This window comes from Metopolophium dirhodum, chromosome 9 (genome assembly GCF_019925205.1).
Source record: "Metopolophium dirhodum isolate CAU chromosome 9, ASM1992520v1, whole genome shotgun sequence".
Classification (NCBI taxonomy): domain Eukaryota; kingdom Metazoa; phylum Arthropoda; class Insecta; order Hemiptera; family Aphididae; genus Metopolophium; species Metopolophium dirhodum.
In genome coordinates, this window is record NC_083568.1 from 30587628 (window position 1) to 30612526 (window position 24899).

Consider the following 24899-nt stretch of genomic DNA (forward strand, 5'->3'; position numbering starts at 1 on the left):
CTAATTGACCGTAGTAAATTACGTCCATATTTCATTTTTTTGCCATAAAAGGTTTAATATCAGCAGGTAAGTGCGGATAATCGTTTCGCAGATTTGAGTTGTATTAGCTTCCGATAAGGGTAAGATAAGTGCAAAAAATAGTTTTCGTCATCGTCTAGCTGTGGGATGTTCACCAAATAAGTTTATAATGTAATTTTTTAAAATAGTATTATTAAAATCGTTAAAAAAGTGATTGCTCGAAGGACGTAGTGTTACAAACCATAAAGGATAAAAAAAAAACATTTTACGAACCACTCTTGAGTTTGAATCGTTATTCGAATGAATTTGCTCAGATGACTGTTAAACCAGGTGGTATTGGTTTTTGTTCACATTAAATGCAATTTATCCGGTTAAATGGGAATTAAACACGACGGCCGCGCGTCTTCAATATGATAGGACCAGTTATGAAATAAACCCCTGGCTTTTGTTTCTCAATTTGCTATTTCCATTTCGATTTATAGTTAATGCTTATTAAAACCCTTGTGCTCACATCCCCTCTGTTTATTTTGTTCATCCATATTCATAATAATTACACCCGACAGGTTCGACAACCAATTTTCAAAACGTTAATTCCTTACGGGCCACAAACCCCGTTGATGCTGGTTTCCTCGTCCAAAAAAAAAACGCTAGATTCAAAACTATGGAACATTTTTTAATTATTCACGAATATTGCATATAGTGTTAATGGTTAGATACGTCTACTTATCGCTTAAATTAATTGATGTTAATAATATTATTATAGGTTTTTTTTTACCACAATACGTTGTAGTAGAACGAAGTTCTATAATAAATCAGTAATTAATTACTCACGTCCGTCAACACCGATAAAACTGTAGAGGATATTAATTTGTAAATTGACTTCAAAAGTGCTAACGTGTTGTAGTACAATTTTAAAATCAACCATACTACTTCCACAAAATGACGATATGCGTTTTTCTAAATATTTATTTCAACAAAATAGCACGTAACTAATATATAGCAAAATAGTGATATTATCGTCAGTAAAATACATATATCTCATGGAGAAATTAATGTCATCAATGTGAAATATAGAGCAGCAAAATAACTATTGTAAATTATTATAATATGATATTTATAACTTTAATTAACCTTCAATTGAGTTAGCATACAATATATAGTAGTTAATAATCAATAATAGGTATGAAAGTATAATAAATTTAGTTTCCGATAATTATATTTGTCCTGTGATGGACTACGGTAGTATTATTTTTAGAATTAAAAGTTTTTAATGTAAGTGAATAATAGACAATAGTATTAATAATATTATTGATACCTAAATTAGAGTTATATATATTACACGATAATTAGATTGCTACTATATTTTACTCCGACATAACTTTTTTATAATATGAATTATTGTTATATTGTATATTGTTTACTAACTATATTAAATATATTGACTATACTTGAATTCGAGTTATATGTATTGATTAATTATGTATACCTATAGTAGTAATTTGTGGACACTGTACAATATCGATAACCTAACCTAACCTAGCCTAACCTAACCTACCAAATGGCATTGTTGATGTAAGTCAATTATAACAACTAATAGTGTTCCGAACTTCTGTTTGCATACATATTATACAACAATGGGCAAGACGGATATACTTTTAGCAATTAACATCTAAAAAAAAAAACCTAGTAGGTAGTTATGACCTAGTTTAAAATCAAAATCGTCCTACCACCAACTATAATATTAGTTATGACCATAGTTTTATCAAATCATCCTCCTGCTGACTAAAGAAAAAATCTTCTCAGGTTAGGTTAGGTTAGGTCGAACTTAACTACTCGACGAGCTATATTATGTTTGTTAATGATATATTATTCTTAGTACCTAAATATTTCATTTAAGATTAATTTTAGACCTTAGAACAAAAGGTCTCTGCAGAATTACTGAAAAATAATGTTTATGTATACATAGGAAAAATTATCACGCCACCCTACTTATCTATAAGTAGGTTGTAGGTACTAACTTTAAATAAACATGATGCGAATATTTATTGTTTGCTGTTTGTAATTTATTTAATAATTTACTGCCTAGGTCATCTTGGTATTGTTCACGTTTACTATAAGAATAGATTATTTTATTTCACAATCAAATGCTCTGGAAAAAAAATGCTTTACTGAACTCCAAGCTAACGCTTTTACGCGGGCATTAATAATTTCAAATGCTAATGCATTCCCATTACTTAAAATGCAACGTTCGGTCATACGTTACTAACGTGCAGTTTAATTTTAAAATTCAGTATTCGTAAAGGGTTCTTTTAATGAAAAACTAGAATACATTATAGAGCCGCTCGAAATCGGGAGGAGGGGACGTATATTATATTTATATTATGTTAATATATAAAATTCTTGTCGGACGATATTTACCTGCCTCTGAATTATTAATCGGTACTTACCCATATAATATATATAAATTATTATAGTCAATTGGGAGGTCGACACACAAATTCGTTTTCACGCTTAACGATCACCCTGATATTACACGTATTTATATTTTATATGCTGTAACTTTTAAGTATATTGCGTACCTACTAGTTTGTAAGCAGAGTATTATTATTTCCTATTCACGGTTTATGATTTTATCGATTAAGGACGCACTCAACTCCTTACCCCGAAAATTGCTATCTCAATCATGTGGTAAGCTTTTATTCAAATACCTACTGCAATATTATTATAAGTATATTCCTTTATTACGCACACTTTACATTTACATAGAAAACATTGATGGATGTGCTTAAAATAAGTATTTTATTCGAGCACTTTTTTTGAACGCCTTGTTAAATCCAAAAAAAAAAATAGCTACACATATATTATTATTATTATACAGGTCGATTTAATGGATACGCGCGTTTGCAGACTACGAGTCGATATTTTGTACGTTTTATGCATTTTTTGTCGTTAAAACTTGGGCAGTTCAACAGTCAATTATTATTTTTAACATCCCCTACGACGTCCGTCAACCGTATAATATTATTATATAAAGCCTTTATGTTGACTTTTGATTGAAAAAACGTATGCGGTTCACGTTAGAATATAAGTAGGATAGGTACGTTAAATACTATAGTTAGGTAAACGTATCGTAAAAAAAAAATAAGGGCCTATAATTGTAATTATTCACCAACCCATATATTTTATTTGTCTATTTAAATCGGCGGAAATAAAAAGAACGAATTCGGCGATGGTTTATATGACGTTGTTGTTGTAGTTGTTGTTTTTTTTATTCAAGATTCCTAACCTTTTCGAATGTTTTTTTTCTTTATTTTTTTTATTTTTTTGAATAAACGCAATCATGTCCGTTTTTTAAGACAACTGTCTACGAGAAAGATAAAACAAAAAAAAAAAAATAATAGTAATACAAACGGGAAAGCCTTTAAAATCCTTTTGGTTTTTGCGAAATACGAATTTTACAACCGTTTCAAATCTCAGCGGCGGCGCGGAAGCAATTCGCCTAGGATTAAACGTTTCGCCTGTGTTTGACACGCACGGCCAACCGTCGTATATATACACACGTAAACATAATAATATATTCACGTTTGCGTTCTATAATATTATAATATAAATAATGCACACACACACGACCTTGGTCCTCGATGTTTTCCCCGATGTCCCATAAATGGTCGACACCAAAATTCGGGGGAGGGGGGGGGAGGAATACCGTACGATCCTCCCCGTACAAACGCTCTATGAAGACACATGTAATGTCATACATTCGTACTAGTGTGTGTGTGTGTGTGTGTGTGTGTGTGTTTGTGTGTGTGTTAACGAGACCGCTGTCGCCATGCTCTGTTTAATAATAATAATAATATCATCCTTCTAACCACTCTGCGAACGTTTGCAATGAAAATACTTTTAAGCGCCGTCGGCGCATATAGTCACGAGATGGTTTATTCCCTCTCGTCGTCCACCCGCCGACACATTAAAGTGACGTCTTAATTTAAACCGCATTTCCATAGTAATTGTTATGAAAACAAACCACCATCGCCACTTTTGCCACCATACATATTATACAGACACCGACGGCGACGACGAACACCTCGGCACTACGCCTATTTTATTATTATAATATTATGATATAATATATTATACCTACTACTGTATAGTACCTATTACTACTCCGACGACAGTGACACGATTATAGGTAATTTACAAAAAACTTGATTAATTTTTCATCGCGAACTAAATAGGTAACGTCATAAAAAAATATTATTTTTTACATATTATAAATGACAACATGTATTTTTATTCCTTATTCCAAATCAGAGTATGTTTTGAAGTAACTACTTCGATGAACAAAAATCGAATTTTGGACGAGTAGTTTATGATTTACAAGTATTTAAAGTTATACTATAACTATAACTAATAAACTTCTTGTCAAAAATGTGATTTGTATCGTTCAAAACATGAACTCAAAAAATAGTCTGTTTCGGAATATGGAATGAAAAATGCATGTTATCATCGAAAAGAGTAAAAAGCTTAAAACACTATAACGGTAAAAAAAAAAATAGAAAATATGTAATTTTCTTCAAAAAATGTTGTATGTAAAAGAAATAATTATAGAAAAAATAATACGTATTACCTATTATGTTATATATTGTCATAAATCATAATATAATATTATAGTCACATTATTTACTTATACCATTAGATAAAGTAAATAGTTTGTATATTTAACCAATGCTTTTACATAGTCCGTCATAGGTTTTAATAGGTAGCACTTACGACCCACCTATGAAAATTATTAAATTAGGTATACATGTTTCATTATAATATCATTTTGGGAGATTTTAATTATAGCCATCTAGGTACAATTGGTACCTACCGATGTTTAACATTCTAATGTTGAATATTATCATAGTACCTATAGGCTATGATACAGTGGCGTAGCCAGGGGGGAGTCTAGGGGGCTATAGCCCCCCCCCCCCATTGACTGTGTTGACCTTAGAATTTTATCAAGATTAAAAAAAAAATAAAAAGTGGAAATAAAAAACATATTGTATTTGTATACTTAGCCCCCCCCCCTCTCATACAAAATTCCTGGCTACACCACTGCTATAATGTAATTATATTATTATGAAAAAATTAATTTTATTTGGATCATATGCGTATAAGAGTTTAATAAAAAAAAGATGGTAATCTAATATTTTTTAAATATCACAATTTAATAATACTTTGAATACATTTAAATCGCCGACAGCAATATTATAATAATATTGTTTACTAACATTCTAAACTATCTTAAAACTATTTGAGCCACTATATATCGTTTTATTTAACCATAATATATACTTTGAAGTTGTTACGTAAATGTATAACAACCACCATGAGTCTTAATTCGACTGTATATCAATTACGACCGATTAGCATAATGTTATTAGTCCCTCATACTTTGTGAAGTCCATAACATATTGTAATATTATACACTATATTAAACACATTTGCGGTGTGTTTAGAGTCGAAGGGATTTAAACATAACAGTTGTGAGTCGGCTGTCGAGATTAGAGCCTGTTAATCAATATGAAAGTTATCAGACTACGATAACGGACGAGGATTCGATATTGTTTCATAATAATATTTAATATTGTGCATTATACAACGCGTAGGTACTAGCTAGGTCAACCGAATAGCGTTGACCGTGCAAAGGGGCTTTGTATAATATCTTTATCTGTCATACATTGACAGAAGAATTTTTGTAGTCACAATACTGCAGCAGTGATAATGGACTCGGTCACGGGCTCAGAATTTTTAACATAGACAAGACATTGTTGGGCTGGGTACAAATTTTTTTTCCAACCGATATTCGCGAGGCCAATTTTCGTAACGCTTTGCTCATTTCCATTGAAACGCAAACCAACAAAATAAAAAAATTAAATTAATTTCCTAACAAAATGTAGCATGGTACTGAATATTAATTTTTCACCGCACTTAAACCCAAAAACATATCCATGATTCCCCAATTTTCCTTCCAAAAGGAAAAATATCTAATAGCATACTACTACTTTTTCAAAGGGGGAGGGGGAAGGTGTGCATTTTTTACTATCCCCAGACCACGTTATAAAGCGGTGAATTTTTTTACTTTCGTTGCTTTACAGTTTATTATATATTTTACGTGACAAAAATAAGCCTAGGGGAGATGTGACACCTTTATCACCCTCCCACCCAGTGCAGTGCACGCCTCTGACAATGGTGTAAAACGTGGTTCAGGAGTGCGCAAAGTGTGCGGTGTATTATTTTATGTAATATTTATATATTTATACAATATACCCACACGATGTTATAGGTAATGTTGATGGAGAAACACAAACGCAAACAAACAAACAAACGTAGTTATATAGGTGTACGATGCACCTATAATCTATGATGTGTGTGTTGTGCATTATAGGAGGTGTATAAGCGAGTGTGTTACCGGTTAAGTCTGCGCCGCGTAATAAATCTATCCGACGTAAAAGAAACACGTCAGTTTGATATGTCAGACTGTATTTTTCCGCGAGAGCGTTGGCATCGGAGGAAAAAAAATCATAATAAATGACCGCTGTGCCGTACGTATTGATCTCATATTCGTATCTGTTGTATACGCGAAATTGGTTATTCGGAAATGTTTACAGCTCACTAGCAAACATGAAATAATAAATATAAGAAAGCGAAAAATAACGGCGATGAAATAACGATTTTACACCGCATGTGTCCGCATAATATTATTATTGTTATTATTATTATTATTATTATTATTATTAGTACTGTTATGTATTTAAAATATAATATAATAGGTACATTTTAAATATAAGAATGAGTAAGATTACTTTTTATTGTATTAAAAAGGATTTCAAAATAAATTAAATAAAAAACAGCAGTTGTCCGATGAAGTAGGCGTAAAAAGATTTCTTTACTTATCGTATTAGTAGGTACCTAAAGTCGGTATAATACTACTATACGAGTGAGGAAGCAAATTTGTTTTTCAACGTTGCTATATTTAATAATTTTTATAGGCCTAGATAAATAGATGGCAAAAATCAATAATTTGAAAATGTACATAAAAAGTCTAGTAAGTAGTAAAATTTTACCTAGAAAAGTGGCTGAAGTAGTTTTTGGTATATTATTTTTAATTTGTGAAGAAGTTGAAGATGAGTTTTCAGAGTGGTGGAGAGCTACGATAGAACGAAGCCAAAACAAAGAATTATAGGAAAATAAAAAAGCCAAAATATAGTAGAATAAAAATTTAGTATAATATTTTGTTTAAATATTTAGAATAATATAATGTTGGTTTATGTTATCCGGGAATTGACATAAATTATAGGCAACTTATTAAAACTTCATATTATTTATTAAGCTATTATTTATATACTCGTAATATATTTTTTTAAGGTTATAATTATTATTATAATTTATGACTATAACTCTGAACATTACGTACTACACACATTATTTATATACTTTTATAATAACTTATTTTAACAATATATATATTATTATTATTCTGATTACTTTTCGTTCCACTTAATTTTCAGTTCAAAAAATTACAACGAGCTGCATCGTTTTATAGGCCAATTAAATAATAATAATATGATATCGTCGAACGTAAATTCGTTCTCAGCCGTATTAGTTATTCGGATCAGCGGTGAGTTCTTTGTGAATTTTAAGTGTTCTTGGTAGTTCTGACAAAACTGTATAATATATCCTTAATCGTTCACCTAAAATTACCGATCAGAAATATTCACCACATTATTATGATGCTCTAAATTTGATGATCACAAACCATTGTAAAACGTTCTACGATTTACAAAATCATACAATATATTCTTCGATGGAATTAAATAAACACTTTTAATGCTGTAATAATAATGCGTATTATTTTATTTTAACAATTTAAAAAAATATTTTAATACAATTTAAATTTCTGCAATCGAAAAATCCCATAAACAAGTAAACAGAAAACGTAATTTTTAAACGGTCTTAAGAATCGAAGAACAATATGCGTGGCCCGTAAATACCGTTTGTCCACTATTGTACCATATTATATCAGCCACACACACCGTCGTTAAGTCAAGTCGAGCACTTCTATATACAGTACAACGTGTATTTTGTTTAAGTTTTTGAGCTGTGGCGCAATAATATTTTCGTGAAAAATACGCTCACCAGTCGAACTGAGACAGTGGACGACGAAACGTATAATATGATTTCTGTCATTGTGCGCCACTGCAAACGGTTATACTAAAGTAGGGCGTCCGACAAATTCACTTCTAGCTGCAAATATAATATTATTACAGCTGAACTCCCTTACCCCGGTCGGTCGCATTGCGTGCCGTATCGCACCATTTTTTTTTTTCGATGAATCTGAGAAAAGGGTTATTTTAATTAAAATCGTGATCAGCTTCCCAAAAAACTATTTATGATGCGAAATATACATTAACGATATCCCGTCGAGCGTTGATAGCGGTTGCACTATCACGGCGGCGACTTTTCGAACGAAATACGCGTATAATATATAGAGGTACGATACATAGAATAAATCACGATCGACTACAATAATAATTATATAAAATAGTTTTTTTTTAAGGTTTTCGTTCGAAAAGGTAACACTAATTTAATCAATTCAATTAATGTGTAATATGTATGCTGCAGGGTGTAACAGATAGAACTGATTTTTGGAATAACTTTTGTTCTAATCAATATTTAAAACTTTATTTTTATATATAATTTATGGTCACTTGCGTTACACATATATTATACAAAAAATTATTTTTATTTTTTAACATTGAAAATAAAAAATAAAAAAATGTAGATAAAATTTTTTTGGATATATTCAAAATATAGGTAGCCAATTTGTGAATCTCATTATAAGAACAATTTTTATACTAAAAACATTTATCTAAGTCAAGTAGTTTATTTTTTAGAATATTTTAAAACATCAATAATTTTTTGATTAAATAAATTTAGAACGTAGGTAATAACTTTTTCAAAATATTTTTTTTTGAGAATTTTCTGACATGAGCATATTTCTTTAATTATATTTACCAATCGTATAATTTTGACAATTGTTGTCATACGTTTAAGTAGCGTCATTTTTTTTTCTTCAAGTCTTCCTATTACACCTTGTATTATTATGCTTCCGACAACCGTGGTCCGCGCGTCCATTAAATATTATTTTAAGATACCACCGGATCCCACGGTTTAACTGTTTGCATAAATATAAGGGTTATATATTTCAGCCTTTTCATTATGCGTTGGCTGCTCATTATATACATATTGTATATAAGAAGAATATCCGTAATTTATAAACTAATCCTAATAACTGTTTTGTACTAAATGATTTTATCGTGTTAAAACATTAATTAATAGTTTGCGATAAAACATAATTAATTTATCAAGCATAATATATGTATACATCCCGATAGTAGTAATCACGTTTTCAGTATATACCTACATAATATATTCACGTGCATTTAACTTAATTTATATAAATATTGTATACCATAACTACGCAGAGCGAAACCGCTGTATAACAGACATTTACGAAAATGTATATGTATACTGCCTGTAAGTAATAGTTAGGTATGCCCCGCAGATACTTAAAAGTTTTTTTTTTTTTTTGGCTAGTGAGATATTTAAATTATATAAATAATAAGACGGCGACAGACGTGTCTAATTGTCTCCGCGTGTCGTACTTTTGTAATTTTTTCGTTTTAAATGTTCCCAATAATTATAAATTGTTGTCGGTCATCTTCAAATAATAATATGCGTATTATAATATTTTAATACGTGTTCCCGCATTTATAAACATTATTACAACCCTTCGAGGGTGGCCCGAGCTATAAATTATAATATAATATTATAACATATTATTACCATGGTGATTGACAATATAAAATGGGAAACATAATATTATTTACGTGTAGCAAATATAAAAATTTTCTTTTTCTTTTAATCATGTTGTGGTAACGGAAAAAAACAACAATCAAAAAAATCTGTACATGTTTTATTATTTACACTATATGCATGAAACTTATCTATTTTTGTGATGCTATAATTTATACCAACCCACTGATATTTATTTTACATTATAAAGTTGATAATACTTTTATAAAAATGTTGGTGGTTGATTTATTAAATTACTAAAAATTTTTTAAGACAAATTTACCATCAAAGTTTTAGAAAAATTAATGACATTTGGCCTTGGTGAAGCCTTGCACAAATTTTAGTTTACAAGCTTGCAAAAATGTGTGAACTACGACTGGTTTTGACTTTGACCATCTCGTTATAAAATAAAATATTACTAAATTTAACCACTATTGTTTTTATAAAAGTATTATCTCATCTAACTAGATACTAGAATTTATAAACATACTAGCTGATCCCTCGCACTTATCGTTTCCCGTAAAAAATGACGACATTTAAAAAAAAATTGTGATTGTTCAACTCCTTTTGGGTGTAATTCGCTGCGGTAAGTGCAACTCAGTAACCCTGGTAAGCAATCCGACTACGTCGAATCACGGGCAATGTGCAACTGCATCATATCACGTCGACGCGACGAGTGGCTTTTAGTGAAACTCAGCCACCTTGGTAGGCAATGTTCGAAAGTTGTATTTGATGCATGCTTGTACCTGATCGGCCCGATCGACCAATGGCAACCAATATACAAAATAATTTATAATTTATACTAATTATTTCTCCTATAGCCAATAGTAACCATTTATAAAAAAAACATTTCCATTGTAAATCTCAAAGTCCCTGTTTGAGCACCCCCTGGGTTGGACTACCGGGTCCGATTGTGAATCTAAACCGTCCAGGGAACCACTCAAACACACGCACAAAAATGTCTTCAAAATCGGTCCAGCCGTTTAGGAATGCATAAAGGACATACAGACAGACAGACATTCATTTTTATATGTGTATAGATTAAATTTAGAAATTAAGTTTAAATTAAAAATGTATATTATGTATTATAGGATATGACAGTGGTGAGTACGAAGGTTATTTATTTTACGTAATTTTAATATTGACTTGGTGTACATGTTAAAGAGGATCGGAGATGGCACGCTGGCTCCGGGGAGTCTATTCCGTTGATTTCCCCATCTGCTGCGCCTCCCCTGAAAGTATAAAACTTAGACAAATTAAAAACGTTTATTACTTAAAAGTATTGTTATTATATTATATTTGCGAGCTTAAAGTTATCATTGGATAATATATCTCATGTAGTAGATTTTTCTTTTTAATAGATACCTTCTGTCGTTAACCTAAGCACCAGTGATGTCCACAAACACGCTTATAGGCTCCTGATATTTTTTCTCATCAAAACCATTTTCGATATGTTGTGGAATGTAAAATACCTGGTCATTGGAGTACTTTCCCAGTCTTACCCTTGCCTGGCTCTTGGATATCCATGATATAGTTAGCGTTCATAAATAAAATAAAACGTTGGCACTATGGAGCATCATGCCCGTCTATTAAAAATAAATAATAAAATAAACTATCTACTTATCATAATCGTATCTGTACTATGCATATCACATACTTTTGAAAAAGAGCACGAACGTACCTATCCAATATGTCTGGTCATAAATTACATCGTAAGTATGTATGATACAATTATATGATTAGTATATGATTATCAATTACTCGAACCCGTGTACTTACATAAAACAATTAAACGACTATCAAGTAACAATAAATAGTTGTTACTGGCACGTGTTTGATGAATCGCCTGTATCCATTCACAACAACATATCAGAATAGCTGCCAAAGACTAAGCAGTTCATCCTGCGTGGTGACAAAACCGATTGTGTTCATTGGCCACATTATACAAAATAATAAGCGCCAAAATTGTTGATGTGCAACGGCGTGTGTTAAGATTCTGATTCAACTGTTAAACTAGTACGCTGTAAATTCACGAATGAACGCTCGTATTATGAGAACACACTAAGTTAGTTCCTAAACATTACTACGCATTGTCAGAATATTACACACCGCATTTACTACTATACTCGTGAGAACTTCTAGAACTATTAAAAAACTTCTCGCAAACTTCGCGAAAACGATAAGTGAACTATAAATAAATATACTATGTATATAGATGAGATCCCGCAGTCTGCGGATGGGCTAACCGATCGTTACCACTAATTTTTTGCTGACACGGGTCGAAAAGGTGCTGCAGTTATTATGTTAACTATAATATGTGTAATCTATGTAGTGCATCTGAAGTCTTAACATCGGCAATGGTTTGTTTGGGGAGGGGGGTAAGGGCGATTACAATTTTTATTAATACAACCATCGGTACGGAGTCGCGGAAGGGTACGTCGTGTCGACGTCTCACATTAATCAACTTGACTTTTTTAAACTTTAAATACCCACATAAATGTAGACCCATGGGGCGATCCATCCATCGTCTTCCTTAAATACTTTAATGTTGTATAATCACAGCTGGGAAGAATTCGTTTAGTATACGAAAGATACCCGCTGTGTAGTATATATAGATACTCTACACTTACCACATACAACGACAAAAGCACCTAGCTCGAGTTGTTTGTAATAATTTAGTCTTATACAGGTAATACCTACTTAAGTATATTAAAACGACACGAAACATAAAATTATACGACAGCTTTGAGGGTTGTGTGTGGTTACATTACAAGTGATTTAATTGCACTGCGATTAATACATCACCGTTTGAGTACGTTTTATTACTACCGAACGTGTAATTTCCTTTAATACAGTGTGTGCCCGAACAAAAACTGGTTTTTTGCCGTTATACCTATAAGCTAAAAAAGTTATTAAAAATCATGAGATCAACGAAAATTAAATGTAAGTCACACATGTTCACAAAAATAAACTCTATGAAATGGATATCTTTAATTGTTTCCAAAATAAAATGATAACTTTTATACCAAACAATGTAATTAAATTAAAAAAATAAAATATATGTAGTCCTTGTCTCTGTGAGTTTAATAAAAAAAAAAACAGATTTATAATATATTTATTATCTCATAAGATATCGCAATGGGTAAATCCTCGCGGGACACCCTACATAGGTAGGCTCATAATATGTGGGGAATATATACAACACAATAGGGTGGTTAGTCAAACTAAAAGTTCTAAACAATGTAGCGCATTGTAATATTGATATCGTTTATTTTATATTAATAATATTATAATATTATTTTATGTTACCCGAAACACGGATCGTATAAAGTATAATACATACATAAACCGCACGATATAAACTGATTACACAATTTAATGGCACCGGAAACGACCGAGGCTACTGCAGAGAAATACAATCATTCAGCTAAAAATTCTGCGTTTGAAAATGTTAAAGTGCACTCTTAATTGCATTACTCGTAGTTATAAAATCTAATTTCTATCATGCCCTATAAAACATTAACTCGATTTAGACGTTTTATCGGCGGCAACGAAAACACGGCGCGCGCGGTCAGTCGTACGACTGAAAAATACATATTATATAAAAATTCATTCGTTCGCTCTACGAGTCGTCGTGTTTGGTTAGAGGTACACAATGGTACATGTGTGCAAAGTGTACCAATATTGGTGCAGATCAAAAAGTCACGTCGTACCACGCCGGTATAGGTATGTACAAACACGCGTCGTGCCCACACAGCGACCGATTGGTGAACTGTTTATTTTTTGCTGGTGGCGGAAAACTCTTCGATTTTTTTTCCGGTCATCTGCAGATTAGTCTATAACTTGGACGGGTCACCGTGTTTTTGCATTTTCCCGGAATACTGCACGGGAAAACGCATGGTGGCCCACGCCGTTTAATATATTGTCGCATGAAAGTTTTTTTTACCCGGAAACGTTTCCGGTACCATGTGTAAATACGGTCACGTCCTCCCTCTGTGTCTCTGTCTCTCACTCTGTCTCTCTCTGTCTCTCTCTCTCTGTGTCTCTCCTCTATCCTCTCTGTCTCTCTTTGTCTCTGTCTCTGTCTCTCTCTCTCTCTCTCTCTCTCTCTCTCTCTCTCTCTCTCTCTCTCTCTCCTCTCCTCGCTCACTCACTATGCGTATAAATATTGTTATACCTATACCCTTCATAAATAGAAAAACACCACAAGCAAATAACAACGATATGTATGTATGTATAGTGCGGCACACACAGCAATTGTTTCGATCGGTAATCCTATATAGGTGTATAATAGGTAGGTTTATGACATAACGAGGCGTACCACGCATTTAGTACACATTTTGCCCATCACCAGACGGCGACGGGAATGGTTCGTCATCATTCCGCATCCGCGGACTCGTCTTAGTGTTATCTACCTTGGCATGTGAGGAAAAAAATAATCATAGTAATAAAAATAGCTCTCACAAAATGCGAGTGATGCATAATATTATATGTTATATTGTGTTTTTATCCTTGGTGCTAAAATTCGTAACGGACGACGGGGAAAAAAACTCGTGTTTCGTCGTAGACCTAAAAAAAAAACTTTTCATTTTGCTACATATAATATGGCATAATAATATATCGTATACGAGTACATATAATATTATTTTTAAAGCTCGAAACCACCGTAACACCTTCGTCACACGCGAGGCAACATGTCACGCGTATACCACCCTCGTTATATCATATTATTTAACAAGTTTAGTCCCGTCGGCCTCGTCCAACTGCGATAAACGAAAAAAAACCTTTTTGCCCGACCGAATTCCAACTCGACTGAACGTGTGTGATTTAGAACATTATATTATAATGTAAACATCTAACGACGCCTAACAATAATACTATGCACATACACAGTGGGTAGACGAATACTGTGTATAATATACAATATTACAGTATATAGGGTTAAACACAAGGTGCATTTAAATCGAAATTCAAGCGAGTTATTAAACTGCCATAGACACTATAGTTCTTAATGATGGATTTATATGAATTAAATAATATTATTTGGTCTTGGACAATGTTAAAAAATAAATAAATGAATATTAATTGCTTCTTCTTCTGCTGGCTTCTACTATTTGACAAGATATTTGGCCACCCATCAAAATCTTCCTACAGTTCTCCCGATCTTGAATTATATTTCTCTAGTTGTTCACTCCTAAACTTTCCTAGTCTTCCTTATTCCTAAACCACGTCTTATTACATTTTTTGAACCACCTCAGTATCTCTTCCCTGTTTGTTTCCAGATCATTGATGGTTTAGTTGTATTATGATCATTTAGCTGGCTACATTTTAGGCCATTAAATTATGCCCGAGCTATCGCGTCCTATGACCTTTTATAAAGTTTTTTACAGGGTGCACCTCTCCTTTATTTACTCTTGTGACTCTTTATTGAGATTTATTTGTTTCTCCTCCTTCTACCCTTCCTCCCATCTTATCACTCATCGTAATATTCGTTTTATTACTAATCTACAATTAACGTTTCGTCCACCAATGGATCACGTTAAAAATGTAAAAGACGTTTGATATACCTTACATTGATGGCATTTGTGAGTGTAAAACTTATACATTTATAAACTCATAAAACTTTATTTCACCAATTGGTGTTTATTTAGTAAAACATTTAAGATAGGTAAATTAATTTACTCACTTATTGATACGAAGAAAAGTGATACAGAAATTATTGGTTTTTTTCCAAGCCTAAAAATAAAAATGAAACGTGAAATTTATCGCTACATTTCATCAGCATTTACACTTGCGAATTACTGAATTTTCTTATTTATTTCATTTTTGGTAACTGCAGTACAAAATCAAAATAAAATAATCTCTTATTAACTTGACATTTTATGTGCATATTAATCATATATTTTAGTATTTTATGGACATGATGTAACTTTTAGACTACGAGGGATTTTAAAAATCTGACGTTGTTCCCGTTTTTGTAGAATATACGATTTGCGAGCAACATCCGTAAAATATCATAATGTATGATTTAAACATAATTATTATGAAACACTGACAAATCGTTGTTCTAAATTGTAACACCTCCCCCCCACACACACACAGAAAACCATAAATTTCTTAAAATTTAGCGATATTTTATACAGTTATAATATTACTCAGGAAAATATAATATTACATGGGCCGAGTTGAGCGTGAAACGAAACTTTACTGTCTTTGAACACTGCGAATCGTATTATACTGTTTGTAAATAATTGTGTCATACAATTTTAAACGATAACAGAACTAATAATGTTTTGGGTAATAGGTATAGGTAGAGGTATATCCAATTTTACGAATTGTACTCCTGTTACCAATACATAATAATATGATGGCTTACGAAAATAGAAACTGTCCTTGCGATCATATTTTGATAAAATATAATACATCTACTCATCGGAATTACAGATGCACCTACACCTAAATTGTATTGTGCTTTGAAACGAATTGTCACTGATGTTTTATATTATGTTTCATTTGGTTTTAGGATACCAATTCAATATCAAATTCGACAAACAACGGGACACCGGAAAATGACGAGTACGAGGACGACGGAGAGGTCGCTCTGACAGCGCTGCCGCTGTTCTGCATTGGTAAGTCTAACGCAGCACAAATCACGTCGGCGGCATGTAAGGCAACGCCAATCTATATACGACATAATCGTAATGACGGTGGATACGAAATAAATTATGAAATATGTCACGCCGCGTTCCTCTGCAGATGAGTTTTCAATAAATATATATTATTACTAGCTGATCCCGTGCACACCGTTACCCGTTAAATGTACAGACTGCATATATTTGACTCAAACTTTGTTCAATGCGTTATTTAATATTCGGTGTATGATGTTCTAGAGTTCTAGACTTATCTTAACTTTTCTGTTGCCCGGAATAAAAATTCTGGTTCGCAGCAGTATATTATCGGGTAGGCTAGGATCGCGGACCCCGTGCTGCTTGTACGTAAGTGTATGATTTAACTCTAAAGTATCAAAGTTATACCAAGTTTGTCATTTTTACTTAATTCCACCTACGGTGGATTAATATAATAAATTAATACAAAGTTCTAACCTAACCTAACCGAACTAAAATACGATGAATAAAAAAACCAAATTTAACCCTTTTTAAATTAGTCTATCTTCTTCCCAGAGATCTAATCTACACACAAACATTAATTTATATTTATATATTGACAAAAAATAATAATACAAATCAACAAACACGCCCGATTAACCAATAGCAACCAATATATTATAATACCTATACTATTATTATTTTAAAAATTATGATTTAATTTTTTTTTTTCTGGACAACCATTATCACTTAGGGGTATAAAAAATAGATAGTATCTGATTATCAGACCTACTGAATATGAATATAAAATTGCATAAAAATCGGTCAAGCCGTTTCGGAGGAGTATCGTAACTAACATTGTGACACGAGAATTGTATATATTAGATTGTTCGTAAAACGTTATTAAAAATGACGAATCATTGCAGTATACACAAGGTGCCACAGAAATACTTGACGAAAAAAAAAATGATGTATCTTAAACGTATCACAAAAATTGTTAAAATTATATGACTAGTAAATAATTTAAGAAATATACTCATGTCAGCAAATTCGCAAAAAAAATATTTTGAAAAAAGTTATTACGTTCCAAATTTGCATTTCATCAAAAAAATATTGATATTTTAAAATATTCTAAAAAATAAACTACTTGACTTAGATAAGTGTTTTTACTATCAAAATAAATTGTTCCTATAATCAGATTCACAGATAAACTATTTTGAATATATCTAAGAAAATTTAAATCAAATTTGAAATTTTTTATTTTCAGTGTTAAAAATTAAAAACAATTTTTTGTATAATATATATATAGCGCACTAGTGACTATAAATTATATATAAAAAAAAATTTTAAATATTGATTAGAAAAAAAGTTGTTCCAAAATTCAGTTCTATCTGTTAATTGTTACACACTGTATAACTAGTCCGCTCGGAAAAATTTTCGCGGGGTGGACAGGGTTTGCTAAGACTATTATCGCTGCATAATGTTATAATATCATAATGTAAACGGAAATCACAAAATATTTTAATTTCGTATAATGCGTACGGTATAGTAGTAGGATAGGCAGTCACAGTAGAAAACACGCAACTCGATACTTTCCACTTCGAAGAAAATTTATGAATCATAATTAATAATAATATATATTAATGAGTAACCATTAATTATTGTATGTTCCTAATATACCCAGTGGGAATTGGGTAATTTGTACATTTTATTCGTTTCCATGGTGATCAGCAAACCGTTAAGCAAAATCAGTTAGAAAATCAAAATATCCGTACCTAGTCAAAAACATATTAATTATGTTAACATTTTTTGCAATCCTTATGACGTTATTTTAACGTCCATCGAATGTACACGTAGGTATTAGCCATGATATAATAAACTAGGTATGATGGCAACGAACCAATTTTTGTATTATGTCGTGCAAAGATGGCGACGGTCTTTCGTCACTTTTCATTGGTTTAGATAATATTATCATTATGCAGAGAAATTTAAAAACAGCGAAAGACCAGCGCCATTTTTCGTCAGAGTGATGGTTGGCGGGTGAGGAGGATGCGTATCACGATGTGTGTATCATACCTAGTTTATTATACCATGGTATTAACCATATTTCAAAATAGATACTTGAAATCTATTCTCATCATCTCGTTACACATAATCCGTTTTATTGATTCATTAAATGTGTTGGTCTATTGTGTAAAGTCTATGCGGTGACTCAAATATAAATAATAATATACAAATACCGAAATAATTGTATCTTTGACAACGCTCTGCAGTGTTTAAAAACAACAAACTATTAAATCACTTATAACCATAACAATACTAACTTAGGTACACTAAATATGCGATTTTCACGTGGAAATCGGCTCTATTTTCCCGTTATTTTAAAGTTCGATATTTTTTTAATGCACTCCAATAATAAAAATTATTTTAACAGATGGGATTTGGTCATTACCCCTTTGATATATTATTTAGGTCGAAAACAACAACAAATAATAAAAAAATATTTATAACATCGCCGCTAGTATAGCTAAACAATGTATTAAATTAAAATATATACCTACCTATTAAACAGAGTTTGTAGAAAATTAACCATCGGTGATGGTATTATTGACGTATAAGTTTTGGTTTTACTCAAAACTGATTTGGTTGAGACTTGGTTTTGGATAAAAAAATCTTCGTTTTTTTGTAATTTGTTTTTATTTTTGCTAAAGATAATTTTCAAAAATACTGGGAAATTTCTAATTCACCCCATAGTACAAAATAAATCCAATTTTCTACCAGAAACGTCCTTTGAAGTTGACGATCGCAACTAACAAGAAAAGTATGTTCAAAAACAAAACAAAATAATCAATTTAAAAAGAAAAACATATCATTGTAAAACCAATATACATTCATCGCTCTGCTCAGAATCTAATGTCACTATTTATTGTATTTGTACGTTATGCGTTGATAAAAATCCTAGGATTTACCGGCTACACTTTTAGAACGAAATTTCCAAAACTCGAATTTTAACTGTTCGATCCCGACAAACCTTATAGAAAATAAGAACAAGTTAAAACAAACGTCAAAAAAATTTTTTATATCGCATTTTAAATACCTAGGTACCAATTTCAGTAGTAAAAATTTTAAATTGTCGGTGTAACAATCGTACCTACTTTATACGTATTTCCTTGTTTTCCAGGATCGTTTCTAATCGTCGTCATATTCTTGTCGATCGCCGGCAACGTGCTAGTGTGCATGGCCATCTACACCGACAGGGGTTTGCGAAGGATTGGCAACCTGTTTCTGGCCTCGCTGGCGATCGCCGACCTATTTGTTGGGGCGTTGGTCATGACGTTCGCGCTGGTAAACGACCTGCAGGGCTACTGGATGTTCGGCGCCAAGTTCTGTGACATATGGACGGCCATAGACGTGATGTGCTCCACCGCGTCCATACTCAACCTATGCGCCATATCACTCGACAGATACATTCACATCAAAGACCCACTGAGGCAAGTATATAGTGACTTAAATACCTGCAGGATTTGACCAGATGTATATTTATTTTTTTATGTACAAAAACTAATTATACATTTTTTCAAGTTTCGAACTTCCCTGTAAAAATAAAATATAGATACCTAATATAACTATTCATAATATGTACATTCGTTCATCCAGATATATATTATAACTAGCTGTAAAAACCGACTTCATTCGTGAAAAAATGACAGAAATATATCAAATACGGCATTATTTCGGTGTACCTACCTCAGTTCAGATATTATAGCTCTTGGTATATTTTCAAACTTGGTTGAAACCACTATCTAAACTGACTAAACTTACCTAATATCTCTAAAAATAATCTCTGAAATACTCGTCGACATCGGTCGAGTAGTATTTGAGTCCATAATATATCCCATAGGCAACAAACATATTATAGAAAAAACATTAAATAAACTTTCATAATAATTATTGATAGATGCAATAAACGCAACGATTTGATGCATGCTTTAACCTCAAATGCCCAAGTATCCAGTGGCAACCATTTATTCAAAATATATAGGTACTAATTTGTATTCATTTCTACTATTACTATAATAATTTATAACCAACGGCAACCATTTATAAAAATTTCGATTTCCATCGTAATCTCAAAATCTTTGAGTGATCACTTCTTTAAAAAGCGAATTTTGAAAAATCCATTATTAGTGTACCATTACAGTGTGATACGAAGCTGGTACCATGAAAATTTCAAGACTCTTATTATCGCTGTTAAATTGTATGCTCTACATTGATCAGTCAGTCAGGGCACGTTTAATTATACTTATTACCTATATTTTATATATAGATCAAACTAGCTGATCCTGCATGACTTATTTGACCGTGACAAATTAAATAAGTAATAAAAATGGATTTACTCTGTACCATTAGATGTAAACTACACACATTTTTAACATAGTGATTAGAGAAGTTATGACCAAATACAAAATACAAGTCTACAATTATTATATTCAATTACAACAGTTGTTAGTTTTCTGTAACCAATGGCAACCCTATGCAAACAAAAAAAAAAATTGTTTTTGTGAGCTAACAGATCCCTGTATGAGCCTCTCGTTAAAATGCAAATTTTGGAAAAATCCTTTCTTATAGTACATTCGTACATGATTGTACCTACGAAGGTATACCATGTCAGGAAATCGTCTTACGTCTTTCATGTACACAGATTACAATAATATTAATACTTTTTTTTAGTTAAAAAAAATATTAGAAAATTAATACACCTGAATTCATAATAATGTCAGTCATTGATTGTTTTATCGCTATATTGTGATAAACGGTTTTTTTTCTCCAAGAATACGTCTGTTCACGACGTATATTATTCTCCGCCTCCCTTCCCCTGAAAATCACTATAGGTATACATTCTCGATTTAGACTGCCATTTGTCGTGATAATCGTGCAGTATTAAACGTATAGATGCCTATGTAATACTATATTGTAAAACCGGTAACGGTGGTTCATCGATATCGTAAATCCACGCGCACAATAATATATAAATACCACACAAATTGGTTCGCGCCAAATAGGATACACCTCTGCAGTACGTGGCACAGCTATCTAAATATCTTCAACTGTTTCCGTTTTACTGCGAATCTATATAATATATATTTGGTTTTGATTCCCCGAAATCCTTATACAACTACTACTTGGGTTCGACTGGGGTATAATAAGGGCTTACGATATTATTATTGTCTCGGAAGTTAAAACGACAATGACATTTGCTTATTGGATGAGCCGCAGCAACGACTGTTTTATCTGACATGTCATTTCTATATTGTATATTTTTCTTTGTCGTGATAAATATTATTATTATATTTTTAAATTATACGATGTATATGTGTATTGAAATATTGGATACAATAATTCTATCGTATAAACTAGGTAAAAAAAAAATTACAAGTCTATATTCCATCTTCTTTTTTTTTTTTTTGATTTAAGGATAAATACATAAACCCAAATAATGATAGGAAAATGTAAACGAATAGTTTTAGATTCTTAAATGTTTTAATATGTAAAATCGTATTTCCTTAAGTATTTCTAGGTATACAAAATAAAAACTAGTTGGTATTTACAGGTAGGTACAAGTGTGAATTATAGGTACTGTTTATTATTATAAAATACTTTACAACAAATACGAAGAACCCGTGTAAATATAATTTTTAATAATTTCTAACATTGAGCTGATGGCATTTTTACACGCCCGTCTTCAAATTAACCGTAATATACGTCATATAAAGACGCAATTATTTGGAAACAATATTAACATTGAATTTCGAATGTTTTTACTTTTTAATAATAATGTCGTTAACGTTATAGTGAGAATACACTTGAGTATAAAAGAATGAAATGTTGTAAATTAAACTACTGTTAATTTAAAACAATGTAACCTCGGCAATTATGACTAATTGAGTTGTAAAAAAAAAAACTTTTATTTTGCTAAAATATCAAAAATAATAATAGTATGTAAAAATATATACGAACCTATATAATATAATTTTTTTTTATAAACTGACGTAGGTAACAAAAATAATTAATAGATTTCGGGTGCGAAAAATCTACGAAAAACAAATTATATTAACTACCAACTAAAAAAAATATGTTGAAATATTCTAAAACTTTTTTTTAACAACGTGCATATATACCGGTAAATTTAACGTGCAGCGTCAGATAAACTTCAAGATGAACTTTAAGAACTTGCTAAGCTTAATTTAAGGAAAAATTACCTCAGAAGTAGTTTTTATACTTTATGAATGGCCTATGGGCTTGAGCGTAAAGTAATTCAACTTATATATACTTACAGTGCATTTTAAAACGAGTAAATTATTATGTATAATTAGTAAAGTAACCAACACTTTAATCCAATTAGTTAAAAAAACGAAAAAAAATTATGTTACTTAAATCTAAGACCCATTGCAGTTTTAGTCATATCAATAATTTTCTACTACAGGTCAGAATAATATAGGGGTTTTAATAGCTTTTGAAACATTTGATTGATTATAATCTATTTAATTTTGTAATTCTACAGTATGATCTCAGTGTATATAGTTATATTTTTATCCGTACAGTCAAAAAGTGCGATAACGATATTAATTTTAACATCGATATTACATCGTATTGGAATAACCAAAATTATAAATAATTTCAATAAATTAATGCATCGTTTAAAATAGCACTAGGGAATAAATTTTTAATATTTAATTTTAAATTTCGTGCGTTTAGCTAGGTACATAAAAATCGATGTATAACTAGTTAAGGTCGTACAATGTAGCGGAATGTTCGTGCCATTTTATGTGAACGGATTTTAGAACAAAAGTGTACCTACCTACACGTAAAAGTTATACGATCGTTAAATTTGATTGACGACTGGTAACAGTGTGTAACATAATCGAAAGCCACAGGTTTACTCATGACTTGCTTAATCATATTGACGTGTTAAAATTCACCGCTGGTTTCCAAGTATATCGAGGGCGAAGCATAGGGTGGATAACATTGATTTGAACCCAATTACGCGGGAAAGTTGATGAACGGACGTGACGGGCATATAGTAACCTCCCCGATGTAGTTCGCTTTAGAGATAGTGAAATTAAATTGGAAAAAGTGGTTGCCATTTTGACCTAAAATATATTAATTTTTTTTTTTACTTTATCGTTGAAGCGATTGTGTATCTTATGTACCGTAGTGCACGAGCACAATTTAACGTCTAATCTCTAGTGGAATTCGTTTGAGAACAGCAGCAGCAGCTGTCGTGTACCGTAATAGTGCTTTTGTCGCTTGTCAAATTGACTATTACTGATAATGATGTTAAGTTTCTAATAACAATTTATTATATTGTTTTGTTATTTAATATTATTATGTCGATTGTTTTCGGAAAATATTTCCAATCAGGATAATATGTTAAACTCGTGGCTTTCGCTAAAACTCTAAACCGTATACCTAAATCGGTTTACCGACCTCCTTTTAGTTAATAAAAATGGCGTGTATCATCAATATATGTTAATTTTGTCTTTAAAGTATACGTCGTAAACTATAATTATGCATTAAAATTATATTTATGTATAGGATAATATATATTATATCCTTTAACATCACATTTGGTTTTGTCAATAAATAAGTTTTCTCTCCTCGTGTGAATATTTCAAACGCAAAATATGGATTTTATGACAAATTTTTCTTATTTTGCCATGCACAGGTTGTCAGTAGGTATCTGTGTTTTTTTTTAACTAAATAAATAATTTACTTAGATAGGTGTATTCAATTATTTTTATATTAAACGCTCATTTTTTTTTTTAAAGAAAGAAAATTTGTATATTTTTTTTCTATTCAGTTTTTCGGTCCGGGCAATATTCTGAAATTGACATGGCTGGATTTAGATAAACCGCATTATCGCTTATTTATTATTATATTCCAATAATAATAATACTATAGGTAATACTATACCTACCAATATAATATTATAATCAATGACTGAATTGCGATTAGGAAATGTAAATGCGACACACACTGCTGCAACTACGGTGGTAAAATTATATTATGTAAATCTGAAATCGAACACTATATTATTATTGTAATAACTTATGTAAACAAGATTATTATCACGGTATAATATACATTGAAAATGTAAAACGAAATGTTATTTCATCAGACGATGTATTTTTCGACGTAGGTACCCTACACCCTAACCGACATGACGCGTAGGAATATTAATTATTATTACATCACCTTCGCTTCACACATATATTATAATATTATATTATTCTGTTTATCACAATATTATTTATTCCGGTCGACCTGAAAAACGAAATCCCGACGGTTTGCCAACCGAATTCAAAAGTTCACTCT

The 24899-nt window shown here is 31.4% G+C and overlaps 1 protein-coding gene across 2 annotated transcripts in view; it reads left to right on the forward strand.

Moving 5' to 3' along the window:
- LOC132952687 (dopamine receptor 1-like) overlaps positions 1-24899 on the forward strand; it is a 231798-nt gene that overhangs the window by 190543 nt on the left and 16356 nt on the right. For both annotated transcript variants that reach the window (XM_061025064.1, XM_061025063.1), the window contains 2 exons: positions 16442-16547; positions 19705-20014. In XM_061025064.1, coding sequence (XP_060881047.1) covers positions 16442-16547; positions 19705-20014 — 416 coding nt within the window. The remainder of the gene's footprint in view (positions 1-16441; positions 16548-19704; positions 20015-24899) is intronic.